Here is an 18,500-nt window from a genome sequence, read left to right as displayed (position 1 = left end):
TCACTGTGATGGCAAAATTATTTTTAGTGTCACATGATCCTTCAAAATATACTAATACATTTTATTCTATTATTCATTATTTGGAAATATTTATAACATCTTCAATATTGCTTCCCTTTATAATGAAGCATCATCATCCTCATAAAATAGTAGAACTCCTTTAAAAAATTAGAATCAACATTTTAAATAAACACTAAAGCCCTAAAAGACACAATACAGATTCTCATAATCCTAATAATACGTTAATCAAGATCTCACAGGTTACGGAGTATTGAATTCAGATCTCTGATTACGTTAACAGGACAAATCAGGAGTCACACCTGTTAGTGCACTGACTGTGTGAACGCAGCCTAAGAGAGTCAGAGAGAAGGTAACAGAGAGAAGAAGAAAGAAAGAGCACCACGACACACGGCCACGATGTGTGGGTCTATGTAATGGTGGTGAAGACGGGTGAAGGCGTGCTGACGTGACGTCATGGTTGTTGGAGCAGGCCGACACGCGGAAGAGAGGGGGGGAAAAAAAGAGGACAGATACCTACCCTGACCTGCCGCTATCTAGCTACCGACCTGAGGACTGTCCGTCTCTGAGCTCTCAGGCTCTGCTTGAGGCTCACTCGCACCCGGAGACTGCTGGGAGTCTCCAGCCTGGGCAAAGAAAAAGAGAAAGGAGCGGGAAAGGAAAAAGAAACAGAGGGAAGAAAAGGACAAGAAAATAAGCAGCAGGAAAAGGAAATCCATAGTAAATCCAACACTTTACGCGCTTTATCCAGCAACGCTAGGAACACAGAAGCACGCTGTAAACGCACAAAAAAAGAGAAGGCTTCCATCCATCAATTCATTCATACGTTTATTAATCCACCTTCGTCCACCCACACTCTGATGTATTCATAAGTTCCCGCACACACACACACACACACACACACACGGCCATTACTGGAGCTGTGAAAACCCCTCGGTTAGAAAGGCTCTTGTATTGTGCTCCTGCATGAAAGGCTTTGGACTAAAGCATTTTGGATTTTTATGAATATTCCCTCTGGAGCTGCACTCTTAACACCTCATCACAGTGTGTGTGGGTGTGCAGCGACTGACTGAGTGAGTGAATGAGTGTGGAGCCCAATGCCATTACACACACACACACACACACACACACACACACACACACACACACACACGCACGCACGCGCAAGGACTAATTAAACTTTTTGTTCGGCTGAAATATAAAAGAAAGGAGAAAGAGCACTAGTCGGGTTTCCATGGCATTTTCTGATGAGTCATATCTGATAGAGATCAGCAGAGAAATAGCGTCTGTATTTGAAATACGGTGGAAGTCACCGCCGACGTGGTTACAACGCATCTTAAGCAACCTTTAAAAGGACGGCTCACCCAAAATGACACTTTCGTCGTCATCTGCTCACTCTCGTGTCCTTGCACACGTGAAATCACCGTAAAATGGGATGGACGAGTTGGTCGCTATTTCTGTACGTCTTCTAAAGCCACGTAGTAGTAGCTTTAGAAGTAGTAGCTAAACGGATAGTCCAACCAAAAATGAATACGGTGTCACGTCTGCTGCATCCAAAAAACGACATCTGAAGAATGTTGATACCTGAACAGTTTCTGTTATGTTTTTATTCACACAATGGAAGTCAATGGGTATAGAAACTGTGCAGGTATCAACATCCTGTCACTACGTTTTGGCTCCCTTTGACTTCAAATGACTCAAAAGATTCATTTGCTCATGAACCGACTCGCTCATGAATATTTTGGTCAGTTTAAAACACAAATGTCACAGGTTTTTTTTTTAAACACCCGGAATACAAGCCGCGTAAACCACTTTTACTATGCTTTTTTTAACCTTGAAATCTGTATATTCAGTGTACTGAAAAGAGTTACTAAACTATTTTCCCCATCGCATTCCATAGAAGTGAGCGAGTTGTTCAAAGTTGAATCATGCCAGATTTTAGTCTAAATACTGGTGGATAATGTATTTTTTGAGCGTTACATTTATGAGGTGATAATTCATATGATGAAATATAAATATTAAGAGCGCGAGGGAAGAATCAGGCTCGCTTTTAATACTTCAGTTTTCATCAGGTTGTGTAATATGTATTTATATCTGAAACAATATTAATCAGAAAAACCTGCAATCTCTATGATCTTCTCTATGAAAAGTATCTCTGTGATTAATAAGGTGATAATGATCGTCTTGACAGTTACGCAAGCTCATTTAACACCTTAATGGGCCCAACAGTGGCTCAGGCAGGGTAGATGATGCAAAAAAAGAATCCGACCTCATACAGCAGAAGACATTTTTATGCTCTTTTTTTATGCTTATGAACTAAATTCAAACTCTCCCATTCAATGGCACTTACAGCATCCTCCTCTCCGCTCCGACTAGGGCTGCCCTCGGCCTCACCAAAAGAGTCATCGGTCGGCGGGTCACTGGCGTGGGATGAGGATTTAGATGGAGAACTCTGCCGGGGGGCCGGGGTAGGTGCTGTACGGAAGCAGAATTAAGGTTAGCACTGGGACACTTGTTCATTGCATTATCTGATTTAAGCTTCTGGTTTACGCTAAGAGGGTGCAAACATATTTGATGAGATATTTTGTCTGATAAGAAGGGCACTGAAATTTTCGCACTTACATACGAGATGAGGCTCGTTTTTTATCAATTATACATGAAAACGATGTTCGTTTTTGGGCTCATGCAACCTTAAACTGCTTCAGGAAACCATGTGCTCTCACAGCACAGAGCAGAGAATGCTTAACAGTGGTTGCATTCGGTCAAAGCAATAGGACTTCAATGCCTAATGTGTCCATTTTAATGTGAGGTTTACTGTGTTTTTCTGCTTGGACTCAAGGGAGGAAATTCATGAAAACTATGAAGCGAGTTATTTCCTGTGAATGTGCAATACTTCCACTTCATTAGCCGCTATATAAACTCTCAGAAATAAAGGTACAAAAGCTGTCACTGGGGCGGTACCTTTTCAAAAGGTAAATGTTTGTACCTAAAGAATCCATTCTGGTACCTTGAAGATACATATTAGCGCTCAAAGTGTATTGTGCCTAATAGGTACAAAAAGTGTACCTTTTGAAAAGACAGCTTTTGTACCTGCATTTCTGAGAGTGTACTAACTTGATGAATAGAATAATAGTGTAAACTGTAAAAAGAAATCAACCAATCGATCTCTCTTTTGCACAGCTAAAATAACTAGAAGTGTACACATCGGTGCGGTTTGTATTTGAATTGTCCACCGGGTGGCATTAAAGTGACTTTTACTTCCACTGAATTGGATCAAAACGAGGTTATTTTAATAACCGCTACAGTTTTATCTTTCTCGCAGAAAGCCACTTCCGAAGACTTTGATTTCTGTGTGAAATATCCAACTGAAAATATTGTGTTGCTGACCTGCTTTAGCTCTAGCATGGCGCTAACAATGCTAAAGACATTAACTTGGCTCTCAGAGAACAAACAAACGGACAAAATATGCTGTACGTGTTTTAAAATCATAAAACAGCGATTCTCTCAGCAATTTCTGTGTCGTGCCAACTCTAAGCCTCTTCAGATAAAAATAATCTCCCTTCTATCACAAATCACTGGCTATTTTGCCTCGAAACCGAAACGAGCTGCACGTAGGGGAATGTATTTTAGGCTTTACGCACACTAGCCACGATCGGTGTAAGTAAACTTACGCATTTAAGCCTAAAACCTGTCCTGAAAGTGTCCTGCGTGGACCAAATTCCCTTACTGACACCTAATAAATGAGTATGTCTCTCACGGAGGGACTGCTTATGTGCAAACGTGCGACGGTGTGGCTTTTCGTCGCAGCAATAATTAGCACTACAGGAGCGAGAGGATCCAAACAGGCCCAACACACAGCGCAGGACTCCCCAGAGATCGGTGATAATTACACTGCTCGCCAGAAGCACAGCTGGGCCTGCGACTGACTCTCTCTTTCCCCTGCCGTCGTTCCCCACCGCAGTACTAATTGTCATTTTCACGCTGACTAAAGACAATGCCTTCTGGGCAACAGCATCAAAGCCCACCTTTCAACCTCTGAGTGAAAACGGATGTGTTGATGAAAGACGGGATGAGGTGCGAGTTTGAAGCTCTGTAGTGGGAAACGGATAAAGCCTGTCTAGCCGTGTCAGCACTCTTAAAGGCTTGCGATGAGAGAGGCGAGAGAGAGAGAGAGAACGGCACGCGGTGAGATACTAAGTACTTCTATGTGGGATTTGTTTTCTTTGTCGACGTATCGTATTCAGGGTCTGCGGAGCTTCGGGGTAATGCGATCCTGAAACCGCATTTCTGATATAAATCTATATCCCTAAACCGAACCTTAAGGCTAACTTTACCATTTCCAACCTCTAAACACATTTTTAAAAATTCAGGTCAACTTGCAAAATCGAACGCGTGCTCACCCGACCTGCTCGTTTTGCGTCACTTGACCCTAAAAAAATGTTTCACATTTTCTGCAGTGAAGTAACAAGGAAAATTGCAGCTTTTTAAAGATAATTATTATGTTTCCAAACCATCGCAGAGATATAATCATTTAAATGTCGGCTGTTATAAACTCTTGCTTTTGAAAGGAAAAAAAGGAAGTTGCAAACCGTTTTAAACATTATCTGATAGATTCATTCAAACATTTATTAAATAATTAAGACATCAGTGAAAGGTTAATAGAGGTTCCTGTGGAGGCATTCCTGTAGCTAACAATGCTAAAAGTCACATGTTTAAGCAATGCGTGAACTAATAAAATGTAATTGCGTGCAGTGTAACTACCGAATAATACATTACTAAATGCATAGAAAACATAAAAATGTAAAATATAATTAATGCACATATACATACATACATACATATATATGGACATACATATGTCACACATATGCCTTTCTCTCTCTCTCTCTCTCTCTCTCGCCTCTCTCATTGCAAGCCTTTAAGAGAGTGTGTGTTTCGTGAGCACACAGATATCTTTCATTTTTGATATCAAAATTTATAACAAAGAAAAAGTCTCATTAGATAAGAATAACATTTCTTAAAATGAACCTTTTTGTTGTTTGGCAAACTCTTTAATAAGGTACAAAAATGTTGTTAGGTTTAATAACGGTACACTTGTATGCACAAAATGAACATGTCGCAACTAGTATATATAAGCAAGGGGGGAAAACGAAATAGAAAATGATAATATAGCCCGTATGATTATGTGTCAAAGTCCTTTTATGATCCTTGTATGACAAGGCAAGGTAGTCCAGGTTGTAAAATGTCATATGGTGTGACTATTAATTACCTGACTGATTGAACTGATTGAATCAACTGATGGGAAATAATGAACATTCTGATTTGTTCATCCATGTATATTCAGTGTGTAAGGAAAATGACTTTTTATTCGATGGTTAAACCACATCAAATTTTGAACTGACCAAAACTTTTCCTGGAGATGTTGCAAACGTTTTACAAAACCGAATCAGCCATTTATTATGATTGCGAGGGTTTAATCTGTAAGAACTTTAACGTTTTCATTGCGTTTCTGTTTGTCTGAACCGTTCTACTCACGTGAGTTGGTGGAGGGTGTGGTGGAAGTGACGGGCGTGAGGTTCATCTGCGAGATGTCAAAGTCGTCACAGTCGTCCGTGTCCTGCGCCATTCCCACTCTGCTGAAGTAGCTGGTGAAAGCGTCTGTGGTGCAGGTCAGGCTAGGCTGCTCGCTCTTCCTGGCGGGCATGGTGGGCGGCTTCGCCATCTGGAAGTCCTTAAACATCTCCTTGCTCATCTTTGCCTGTCTCTGCAGCGTGCGTTCTCCGTGCTGCGGACTGGAGGCCGTGGAGGCCGAGGTTCCCGCCACGGCTCCGCCCATTGCCGCCGCGGGCGTCTCGCAGGACGCGGGCACTGCCATGGGAGCCAGTGTCTGAAACATGGCAGCAGGAAGCGGCCCTACTGTCTGGGCAGGCATGAAAGCGGCAGGCGAAAAGTGAGCCCCTGCCATTGCAGCCCACTGTTGCTGGGTGGCAGGGAAAAGGTTGGCTTGACCCCAGATCAGAGGCTGAGCGCCCGGTAAGACCTGCGCGACGGGCACTGGGGACTGGACGCCAAACGCTAATGGAGCCTGAGCGGCGAACTGTTGCTGCGCCCACGCAGGCGGCACGGCTCCCATCGTCACGTAACCTAAAGGACACAGACGATGGGACTTTTAGGGTGTTTACGCAACCAAAAATTGCACTAAAACTGAAAAAGTTGTGCTTTCGTTTACATGGATGTGACTGAAAACAGAACGGAATGGAAACGACTTGGTATAGAAGCTGTTTTATGTATTCCAGGCCAGTGGTGGGCGATGTTACTTTGAAAAGAAGCGCTACGTCTGTGCACATACGCATTTATATTCTATATAAACTCATATAGCCTATGAGTGAGACTTACGGTTTGTATAGGTAAATATCAAAGAGAATAACAGCGCGCAATAAACGGTAAAACTGTTTGCACTACAAACCAAATACGAACTAAAATACGAATTTTCAATATCAAGAAGCTAAACAAACAGTTTTGTATAGCTAAAAATATCTGGACGCAGATGAGACAGGAAGCTAGACCCATAGAATTTAATCGAGAAAAATGTGGATAGACTGAATATGCACGCCAAACTGGCAAATGACATCACCATTTTCATAATTTATGCAGAAAAGATAATGGTATTGTTTATTAAACCCCTTCATTAACACCCACTTTAAAACCCATTTTCGAAAATATGCGCTTTCTTGATTACGTGTTGAGGTCCTTTGCAATCTGTCCTTTAATGACAAGGCAAGAATTTTAAAATGTCATGCGGTGCGACTCTTCAAAGACATTAATATTTATTTATTTATCGATCGACTGAAAATAACGATCATGCCGATATGTTCGCTCATGCGTATTCAAGTTGTAGACAATAATAAAGTTTCGTAGACAATAATGGTGTTTTCAGAAGTTTGCATTTTCAGGTCCCCCAAATGTAAGCAAACATTTTGTGGCTGAAAAATAATCTTGCTCAAACACCCTCTTATTTCACACCAAATAGATATTTCCTCCAAAATACTCTGAAAAACACGTACACCTCATTATAAGTTGGGCTTGTAACCTTTAGCATTCACTAAAGGACTTTCAGGCTGCAGCCATAGATCTCTTGATGACTGGGGTAAGATGACCTAGATTTTCATAATGAAAAAGGTCTTTATGGCTCAGATGAACTATTGTAATTACTGCTCACAATAGGCCCGGGCTTAATGAATAGCAACGCCCTTTAAAAGAGGCCATTACAACAGTCTCACTCATTTCACATTGAGGCTTATTTCATTACACATCTTGCTCTTTCTTTCCAATGAGTAACGCTGATTCAAATAATAAAACCCCAAATCGTATCTTATCTCTATGACATGCCACACGCACTGCAGGAGCGTGTCTGGAATATTCCACTGAGCGGCAGAGAGGTGTGACATCAACTGTGGTTGGGCTGATGTTCTTTTATTGTTAAAATGACCTGGAAACGGTTAAAGCTTCTCCGTGTAGGTGTCGCCATTAAGTTAAGAAAAGAATCTGCTGTATTTTTTACGGGATATAATGTACATTTTAGCCTCCGAAACGTACAACGCATTACGTTAAGCGTTTAAAATGACATCAGTACTTGCGGTTTCACACACAGATGCAGCAGATATTTAGAAAATATTTACATATAATATTTATATCATATATAAATAAACTTAATATATAAACATAACATATTGTTCTTAAATAAACGTGCATGTGTTTGTATTTATGTATACATAATATATTATGTACACAAAAAATATTTTGGATGCAATTAATTGTTTAACAGCCCTATTTGTAATACATAGTAATAAAATATAAATAGCATAAATTACATTTGTTTATTTGGCATAAAATGAGGGTTTAAATTGGTATTTTAAAACCTGTTTATTACACTAAATGCCATTTAATTAGAAAAGCAATATTTAACTGAACACGAGATTGTTTTCTAAATAATTTAATATTTAGTGCTGCTGTCACTTGTTTTCATTTTGTGGTTGGATTTTTTTCCGCTGTAGTTCTTTCCTCTGAGTTTACCGTCTCCTGTGGGGGTTTGTAACTTTTTGTAGGTTCTATGAACATTGGTTTCTTTGATTGTTTCCCCAGGTGTGTTTTATTTCCTCATTAGCCCTATATACAGCTCTATATGTTTCCTAAATATATGTATTTTCTATTCTCCTGGATTCCGTTCCTGGTTTGTTTTCACTGAAACTGCTGCATTCAGATCCTCTCGCTTGCCTGGATCTCATTACAATAATACAATTCCAAGCACATGCCGTACATTGTTAGAAAAAATAGCAATTTAGCATTTTTTTCGCTGCTTTACTAATAGTGTAGCTTGTTGCCAGAAAAGCTGCTGTCACACTACCGAAAGTTAACAGCATTTTTGCTTTTAGATGTTTACTCTTCGGTTGACGATGCTGACGCCACGAGCCGTGCACCCCGCGTGGGGAAGGGAACATTTGACACGAGGTAACATGATGGATCCGACGGCTTCCGGTTGCACTGGATCCATCCTGTCAGCTGTGAAGTGTTCCCATGGAATTGCGGTAACGGTTTGTGGGTTTCTCAAGGACCAGTGAGTGGGATGCCTGGAGAAGGTCTATATGTGAATTTAAGAAAATTGTGCATGTCCATCATTCAGTCAGGTAGCAATGGGCCGTCTCATCATAGAAGAGCACCCCTTCCCCGGTCTGCGATGGCCCTCGGCAGTCGTTTTGAGCTATGGATCCACCATTTACAAATAGGAGGAAAATACGGACTGCCAATCAAGAGGCACGGACGGCAAAACCGTTGATACTTGATGCGATTTTCTGTCTTCCTAAAAAGTGGGCCGAGGTACGTTTTTTGCCATGAGACCGATCAGTAATATACGCTCACAAACAGCACGGCTTCTGTTTCTTAAATAATAAAGGAAATAATAATAAATAATAATAATAATAAATAAATCAAAAAATAATAATACAAAAAAGGAAGGAATTGAAGACAGATGGGACAGATGATGCACTACTTGATTCCGCACATATCAATGTTGTACTGTTTACTGTTTCAGAGGAAGTCAATCTGGCTGGAACAGATGTCCCGGGGAGAGCAAAATCACTGCACAAGGGCTATTTGTTTTTAATAACCGGTTCAAATATCGCGACGCGAGTGCTCTTTTAGAATTTAAAGTGGCAGCACTTTACAATGCAGAGTCCGGTATGTACAAAACCATCATAAACAAGCAAACGAACACATTTATTTAATTTAGTTATTATGTTCCAAATCTTTCTTTCTCCTGCAAATCGTATGTGAAAAATAAGATATTTTGAAGAATGCTTCAGCTGTTTCGTTGGTATGATTAAAGTCCCAAAACAATTAACTTCCACTGTTTGAACAAAATCGAGACGAATTCCTGCAGTATTAAAAACAAACGAGAGTGATTAAATACGATGAGTATAATTTCGGCTTTGATACAGATCCAAATAGCTTAATTAGATTACACTTAAAACATTTTAAAGTTATAAAATTATAAATTGATGATAAATTGATATAAGCGTAAATGAATCATGATTGTAATACAAATTGGATCATGTAGCCCTACATGAACTAAAGTTTATCCTTGTGAAGCTCCTTTGATTCTATAAAGCACTATAGAATTAACAGTGACTCGATAATCGAAAATAAGATATCGAAAATGGTGATGAAAAACTAAATTCTGTCCATCTGCGGGGCAAAAAACCTTGACTAAGTGGACATAAGGGAAAAATAGCATGATAAAAAAAATGTATGATATGACCCCAGAACAGATGTGCATGTTAAAAAGACATCATATGCGCGCACACACACACACACACACACACACACACAGCGCAGGTAGGGGTAACGCTGTGTCCTCTACAAGGCATTTATCATGCAGATCAGTGCAGCAGCCAGTAATGAGAGCATTCATATTCTACAGCAGGAGGACAGGACACCTTATTTAGCCAGAACTAGACAGACACATTATTTAATTTGCATCCGCCCCGTTCCATGTCTCCTTTATCTGTTTTCTTGGTATTATCTTCTCCTGTACACACACATCGTCTGAAAGAGAAATGTGTCCTACCTGAGGGTACAGAGGCGGGGTTGAAGGGGGTAAACAGTTCGGATGGAGTCTGGTGGGCCAGCGTGGGGTCCAGAGTATTAGCCGGAGATGCTGGGGTCTGCAGAAGAGGAAAACCAGAGCAGTATAAACAGTAGCTTTAAAACAAATACATTCGTGCAAAAACTTGGGCTTAAAATTCCGTCATCATTTAATCATCCTCAAACTGATCACGACTTGAAGTTGAACACAAAATAACCAAACAGTAATGGTGCACACTGACTTCCATAGTATGGAAGAAAAAAAATACTATCAAAGTTAATGGGGACCATCAACTGTTTGGTAACACACAGTCTTCAAAAGTGTTTAGCAGAATAAAGAAGTTCATATAGGTTTGGAGTAAATGATGACAGACGTTTTTTTTTTATCTAATTAATATGCATTATACACAGTGCAGTATGATAGTTTTCCATGCTGAACATGTGCTTTCTCTAATATTTTAGCATCTAGTCACTCACCGAGGGAGATGTGATATCAGGAGGGGTGGACATGTCTCCGAAAAGCTCTAACTGGTTGATATTCTGCAGATGACAGAGGAACATTTCCCAGCATAAAATCAGACGCGTTTCACCTCTGCGCTCACTGCCATGTCAGTCTAATCTTTGCCACAGAATAGTGAACCTACCTTGAATACACAAGGTGACTTGAATAATATGTGATAGTGAGTTGTGCAATAAATGACAGCAGTTACATAAATGATAGTGGGTTGTTAAAAAATTACGCAAAAACACAAAGGACAAGGATGATAATGATTCTTGTACCTACCAACCATGTGCAGCACACAAATAAATCTATCTATCTATCTATCTATCTATCTATCTATCTATCTATCTATCTATCTATCTATCTATCTAGTCAGCTCAGTTCATACATTCAACAGGCCGTTCCATATAAGACCATGGTTTTGCTTAAAATTAGCTAATTTCTAGAAAGATCATGAATTAATTTCCATGGCATATATTTGGTATTCAGGGTTTTTACTGAACAGGGGCATAGCAATCCTACCAGGATGTCACAGGACATTTTTCAGCTTTGTGTGGCCCAAAATGAGCTTTTTTCCCCTTGTTCTTAAAGGTGGTGTCATTTCGAACAAAATCAGGGCAAAATCAAGTCTGCAGTTTGTTGCTCTGGTACCATTTTATAACTTTAAATTCTAACTTTAAATCATTAACAAACATACTGCAAAATGCTTAACAGACCTTTAGTTAATTATTATCTACAAAGCATATGAGATAGTATGCTTGTTAATGTTTACTAATGCACTTAGTATACATTATTTGACAGATCTTTATTTGATGTGAATGAAAATGATTAGAAAAGTCATTAAACGTTTGATTCATATGATGCACTTAAAAAATTCTAAAAATGATTTTATCAGTTTACAACGATTAAAAGCCACTAACAGAGATTATGTAATACTTTATTTAATGAATAATTTTACGGAATTTTAATTTTACAGAACATTATTTAATGTTTACGAATGTCATTGACCTTTCAATTAAAAAAAACCTACAAATGATTATATATATATATATATATATATATATATATATATATATATATATATATATATATATATATATATAAATAATAGAATTACATAAATATAAATATATATAAATTATTTATAGATAATATACAAAGTGCACACACATATTATGTAAACAAAAAACTTTATTTTGACAGCACTAGTAGATTTTCATGATGTGCACGATTAAATTAAATACATTAAATACTGTTAACAATGTAGTGTTTATTGGTAAAAAAAAAAAAGTATCTCATGTTTTTATCTACTTGAATATATAATAACTACAGATTTTTGTAGCATGATATAATGTTTGGTAAAGATTAATTAATTACAGTTATTATAAAGTGCGAGCAGGATTTTTTTTTTTTTGTTGGTGGTCGGATGTCAAATCTAAAAGACCATGACAACAGATAAAATGTCCAGTGCACCCTTGTGCTTTTGTGCTTACTGTGTCCCAGTTGAGTGTGTTTACCAGAAAAAGGAAGAGATACGTTCTTGCTAGGAGAGAGCGGCTGAGCGTTTTCTGAGCCGGTTAAAGTGACTGGCGCATGACAGAAAAGCTTTCCTGCACTGCTTCTAAAAAGCCTTCGGTGCATCCATTCGCTTGAGGCCAGGCGGCGGGGGTCTTTCCTAAAATGCAGCTCTCTTCTGTCACGCCTCCATCTACGAAAGGGCTAAAGCACCTTCTTCATGAAAAAATAATTGCGCTCTCTTCTCTGACGTTACTCTGGCATTTACGGTCTTCGGCTAGTCTGTCTCTAATAATCTCAAAAATTAAAAAACAGCACACGCAAGAACACGACTATGTGCGTGACCTTTGAAAGCACTGTAAAATCTTGCGCCGAAAGAGAAGGGCACGGGGACGTTTCTCCGGTTTATTTATGGACCGCGCGGTTAGCATGGGAACACAAAATCCGACCTGTTCAACAGGGTCGGACCGGGGTCGTCTATAAGAGCTCTGTCATTTGACTATGAAAAAGAAAGGTCAGGTATGAGTAAGTAGACTACTTCCAGGAGACCAGCGGAAAAGGTACAAAGCAAGAGAAGAGGGATTTAGCAGGGCTATAAACTGTTCATAGCGGGTAGCGTGACATTTACTTTGCTGCACTGGGAGTCTAGAACGGGCCACAGTGCATTACTTATTACTTTATAACTAGATTACAGCTAGAGGAGCATTCTAGGACGGTTACAATCGAAACGACAGATGAAGGGAGGGGCCGGGGGCGGGAGTGGAGACACTTCAGCCAATCATTGTCCACCTTACCTGGGTGACCAGCAACAGGTCAGTGTCTAAATCCAAGAGATCGACTCGTTCGTTATGTTTGTTCTGCAATGATAACATGATGTTAGATGAAAGATGAGATGGGACACAGAAAATGATGGAGGGTGAATGTGAGTGGATGGGACGGATGGTACTTTACCTGTGCGGGTGAAGTTATACCTCACTATTAGTTTATGGCTTTGCATTTTACCACATTATCTCTCGAGCGCGCAACAGGTTCGAGCCAAACGCAACGCAAAAAACTAGCCGTGTTTGTCTTCGCCGACTCGCTCCCACCTCGTAGTCCTAAACTGTAATTGGTGGAAGGCGGAATGAAGCTGAAAAAATATTTTTAACCAGCTGCCAGCAGGCTTTAATGGGAAAATAATGTGCTCAAATGGGCGTCTCTTGAGATAACATGGGAAGAGCAAAAGACCATGAACAACAGCTGCTTCAGTCTTATTCTGTGCTGCCGAAAAAGCAACACATATGAAAGGAGAGGATGGGTAGACCATGAAATTGAAAAGAAAACCAAGACCCCTTTCTTCGAACTTGGTTTACTTGGTTGGCCGGATAAAGTGGTGTTATGCATTTCGACAATTATAAAATAAATATACTAAAATAAATGTAAAAAAAAATTCTTGGTGTCCCCAGTAATTTTTATTGTGATAATTTACAATAAGAATCCATTTGTCAACATAAAATGTTAAATAATAGTAATAATAATTACACTACTACTACTATTACTAATGATAACAATTAAGTAATATTATTATTTTTAATATTATTTAATAGACCTGAGATACCATATGATCAGTTATTAGATAACTAATAAGGAACAGTTGTATTTTTATACAAAGTTTTTATATTTTTGTATTTTTTATCGGTTAATCTAAATGTACCGATTTACATTTATCGGTAACTACATTAACTAATGGGACCTTATTGTAATGTGTGTAAAACATTACACAGTATAAATGTCATTAAAATGGGACCCAAGAGGGCTCATTTTAAAATCCCAGCTTAACATAAAAACCATATAGTCTTTAATAATTAAGAAAAATGACAAATAACAAATAACTAGATTATTTTTAGTTTAAAGTGCATGATCTGCAGAAGGTGGTGGATATACACATTGATTATCTGTCTAACCAAGTAATACCAAAATGAACACTGAAGATACGCATATCACACAAACAGATAAACGCATACATGTAAAACATGCAAAGCAAGCAAAATCTGACTCCAGGTCAGTGGACTGGGTTGCAGAAACAGGAGACACCTGAGATGGTTAAGTCTGAAAGCCTCCCTGAGATAGCGCTTGCTGTTCTGGGTTAACGCTTAGCCACTGCTAGCGACAAGTTGTACCTCCTAGCATTGAGGGAATGACTAAAGGGTCAAACAGGAAGGGCAGCAGAGGTGATGTGAAAGAGAGAAACCGGTTTTGGATTGTGTAGCGTTCTTCACTTAAAGACCACAATGATCAGCTCGGATGAAACAGCTAAATTATTAAATACATCATTCATAGAACAGAATCAGAATCATGCAACAATCCCATCTACGTTTTTGCCAAAAGCAGAAGGATGCAAAACTAAGAACTAAGAAATCGAACAGATAAAACAGCATCAAAACAAAACATTAAAAACACAACACAAACAAGAAAGACAAAAATAAATCAAACAAACAAAAAACGGTATTAATTTCAGTGTTCTGAATCAATCAACGATCTACGTTGGCAAACGATCTGGCCTCGAATTCGCTTTGCTCGTGTTTCCGTGAATAAAGGGAAGAACTACAATTTCGATTTGTTCCCGTATGTTTTCAGAGTGATGTGTTTGTCTCACTTTGTTTGATTTTGAAGGTCACTGAGCCGGAACTGCCGCTCTATACCATGGCCAGTAGCTGAATTAAACGGCTGTAATATTACGGGCCCGAGAGATGCCATCAAATCAATCTCTTTACACACCCTTGGGGATCGCCATTGAGGATAATGGGAAAGATGACAGCTGGGCCCCACAGTGATGAACTGTGTCAGTCAAAGCGCCCTGCATGCCGCTGACACCTTATTACTGATGGATATCATGAGTGCTGATAAACACCTTCTTATCTGTTATTATAACAAGCTGCCTCTCCTGTGGAAGTGTGGCTCACATGATGCATTGTAATTCTATAACTGAAATTACAGTATTTACACTAAACAGTCTCCATGGCAACATTTAGAAAGGCGCTGAGGGTAAACATTAGCATTTTTTACGCAACTGTATTAACTGTATTTTGCCACAATCCATCAGCCTACTTTTCTATCATCGTTATCACTTCAAACGACTATCAATTAACCGTCCCCTCGGAGATAATAATTATCTTTGCAGTGTCCTGTGCGCTTTTAGTGCTGCCCATTTCATTACGGCCGGAGTGTTAATGTCTTGCGCTCTGACTGATCATATAGCCCCAGGCATGAGAGCAAATGGGAAGCGCAGCTATTAAATTAAATAATAGACGGAGAGGTGGATGAAAAAAGAACAACACTAATGAGTTATTTAAAACAATGCTTCGGCATAAATACAGTTTATCAACAAATCACTTCTAAAGTAGCCAGAAATATAATGGGGGGATTCGATAAGACTGAATTGTTGTTTATTTGCACACGCTTTGTTTCAGTGCAAAGGGAATACGTAAATTAATGATAAAAATGCATTTTAAATTTGGGTGAGAAGCTATTAAAAAAATGAGTAAAACAACAAAATGGAGACAAAACAAGAATAAGACAAAACAAAGAAATCAAACAGATGAAACGAAACAAAAAAACAACACAAAAGTCAAAACAAACAAAACAAAAAAAAACAGAAAAACAACACAGACCAAAAAAAGAATAAAAACATAAACAAAACACAAAAAGCAGAGCAAGACAAAAGCAAAACAGAGATCAAACATTATAAAACAAAACATGAAAACGAAAAGAAGACAAAACAAAAACAAAAAAATGACAATGCAAAAACAAACAAACAAACAAAAATAAAGCATACAAAAGTATACCAAGTTGAGCAATTGCTTAGTGAATTTGCCTCCAAATGACTCATAAAAAGGATGTACAAGTGCATTTATAAAATGCAGAAATATAAATTTGGATCCAAACACAAATACAAAACAGATTTACAGCCTAACAGTTCAAAAGCCAATTCTGTAAAGCCGAGGGAGTCATTTTATGAGCTGAAACTGTAGATTTTGCTTAGACAGGAAAGAAAAAGCTGGAGAAGGCAGGATCAAGAGGCCAGACGACTTCGATTGAAATATGAGAGAGGAAGAAGGCTGAAAATGTGTGCGAGGAAGAGAGAAAAGAGTGAGTAGGTGTTTGAAAACATGATGGAAGAGGCCAGAAGAAGAGACGCCAGACAGTGACACAAGGTGACATGGGGGCTGAGATGAGGAAAACCCATAAGAAACATTGTTTTCCAGGTCTGGAGAGACCTAAACAACTGAATACTGAGGACAGACTCAACCAACTTCAGGGACTTTGCCAGGGTATGCTGTGATGGTGGCTGTGGGGGTTTAGGCATTTAGCTAAGACTGAATGAACAGAGCAGCTATAACACAAGAGAGGTACAGACAGCAGAGACACTGGCCAGAACATGACAAGATCAGCCATAATTACATATCAGAGCGTAAATGCTGAGCCAAAAAAAGGCCTGACAAGGAACCGTCCGGCATTTAAAGAGAGAGAGCAAAATGCCATGCGTGAGCACAAGCCAACAATTCAGAAGAGCGTTTGCCATCTCTCACTTAAATGACTTTATCAACCCATATAAAGTACGCAGACCTTTCATCTTTTATTGTAGTTCATGCATGATTACTGGGCATTCATGGTATGACACTGAAGGAAAAGTTCACCGAAAGTCACACTTCTGTCCTCTTGTTTTAAACTTGCATGACTTTAATTCTTCAATGGGACACAAATGGGAAAAATGTATATTCGGAGGCAGTAGCTCTAGTAGCTCTTTTAAATATGTACATACAGTTTTTTTTTACTACGAAAAGTGACATTTAAACGAATGGTACTTGCAGTTTCTCAGCAATCTTTGGTGAAAATGAGGGAAAATCGATTCTGTACAATTTCAGTGTATGACTTGTGTTGGATATCCAGGCTTTTAATAAATAATGATTTCATTTTTTGCCGCATAAAACTATCATGTGACATCGTGTGTGAATCATGTGAGCAATTTTATGGTGCTTTTAAGTTGTTTTCAAAGCTCGAAAGCTCCAGAGCCATGAAAAGAATGAGTATATTCTTTAAGGTCTCGGTATTCCATGGAAGAAATGCATCACACAGATCTAGAATAACATAAAGGTTATGTATGAGTTTTCGTTTTAGGCGAACTGTTCCTATCCCATCATGAATGCACCAGCTGTCCTTATCATGGGGTGAAGACAAGCGTACATCATGCAAAACCGACCAATCATGTAATGCCCACCACCCAAACCCAACCTAGATTTTCACACCGAAAATGATCAGCCGTAAGGAAACAAACACGAACATATACACAACCAGCCAAAAACACACAAACACCAGAGGAAAGATCAAGAGTGCACAGTCTATGCTGCTGCTGAACTCCTCACAAGACTCGAGACAGGGAGAGGGACATGCTTGATGCTGGTGGTTTACATACTGTATTGAAAGGTTTGCCAGAGAGAGGCACAGGAGAGTCACATAAACAAACACACACAGGTCCACTCACTGGATGTCGCTTTGGGACGTCATAAACTCCCTCCTTTTGTTGGCTGGTAGGGACCTGGTGTGGACAGGGAGCCCAGCCAAATGCACAGTTAACATGACAAGTTACCATTAGTTCAGATTTCAGCAGGAGATTTTACAAGGTCAATGCAGAATGCAAATTTTTACGCTTCTTAGAGAGCTAAATGAGTCATTGTCTGTGTCCGATGTGTTGCATTTGAATTAATAATGAAATGTAAGATGCAGAATAGTAGAAATAAAAGTTTGCTTGAATAATTTCTTTATAATAAATATTTTACTTATAACAAAAGAGTATTTTATTTTATTTTATTATTTTTAATTTAATTTAATTTAATTTAATTTAATTTAATTTAATTTTTCTCAATTCACGTATTCTGGTACCATGCTTTTCATCTTCACAATACACGGTTAGTAAAGAAGCAGATCCTTTCATTCCTTGTTATTTCCATGTCTTCTTCTCTCTAATTTGCCATTGTTCTTAATTTCCTTCGCGCTGAGAGACTGATTGCCGCTGTGTTTTTATTTGATCGTACACTTGAAGTGATCTTTCCATTTCTTTTATTCAAAGATCACACAGTGACAGCAATGATTAATCATTCTCACTCTTTCATTTGGAGAAAGGGCAGAGGAGAGACCTGCTGCTTCCTCTCACAGCAGAGTAATTTCTCTATGCAGACTTTGGAAAGTTCCCCACACTCAGCATCAATCCCTTAGTCATGCTATGCAAACTTTGCTAGAGCCAAAACCGCTCGGGATCCAAGGGGCCCGCTGGAGGTCAAGGTTACTT

General features: G+C 39.0%; 1 protein-coding gene across 1 annotated transcript in view; it reads right to left on the bottom strand.

The window, feature by feature from the left end:
- The window catches only part of dab1a (DAB adaptor protein 1a), a 315,151-nt gene that overhangs the window by 7,828 nt on the left and 288,823 nt on the right, over positions 1-18,500 (bottom strand). The window contains 7 exon segments of the mRNA XM_043219597.1: positions 567-644; positions 2,369-2,493; positions 5,554-6,162; positions 10,142-10,238; positions 10,636-10,698; positions 12,970-13,032; positions 17,697-17,750. Of these exon segments, the coding sequence (XP_043075532.1) occupies positions 567-644; positions 2,369-2,493; positions 5,554-6,162; positions 10,142-10,238; positions 10,636-10,698; positions 12,970-13,032; positions 17,697-17,750 (1,089 nt within the window).

The sequence above is a fragment of the Puntigrus tetrazona genome, chromosome 20 (genome assembly GCF_018831695.1).
Source record: "Puntigrus tetrazona isolate hp1 chromosome 20, ASM1883169v1, whole genome shotgun sequence".
NCBI classification, from domain to species: domain Eukaryota; kingdom Metazoa; phylum Chordata; class Actinopteri; order Cypriniformes; family Cyprinidae; genus Puntigrus; species Puntigrus tetrazona.
Note: the sequence above shows the minus strand (reverse complement) of the source record. Positions and strands in the feature narration are given on the sequence as shown.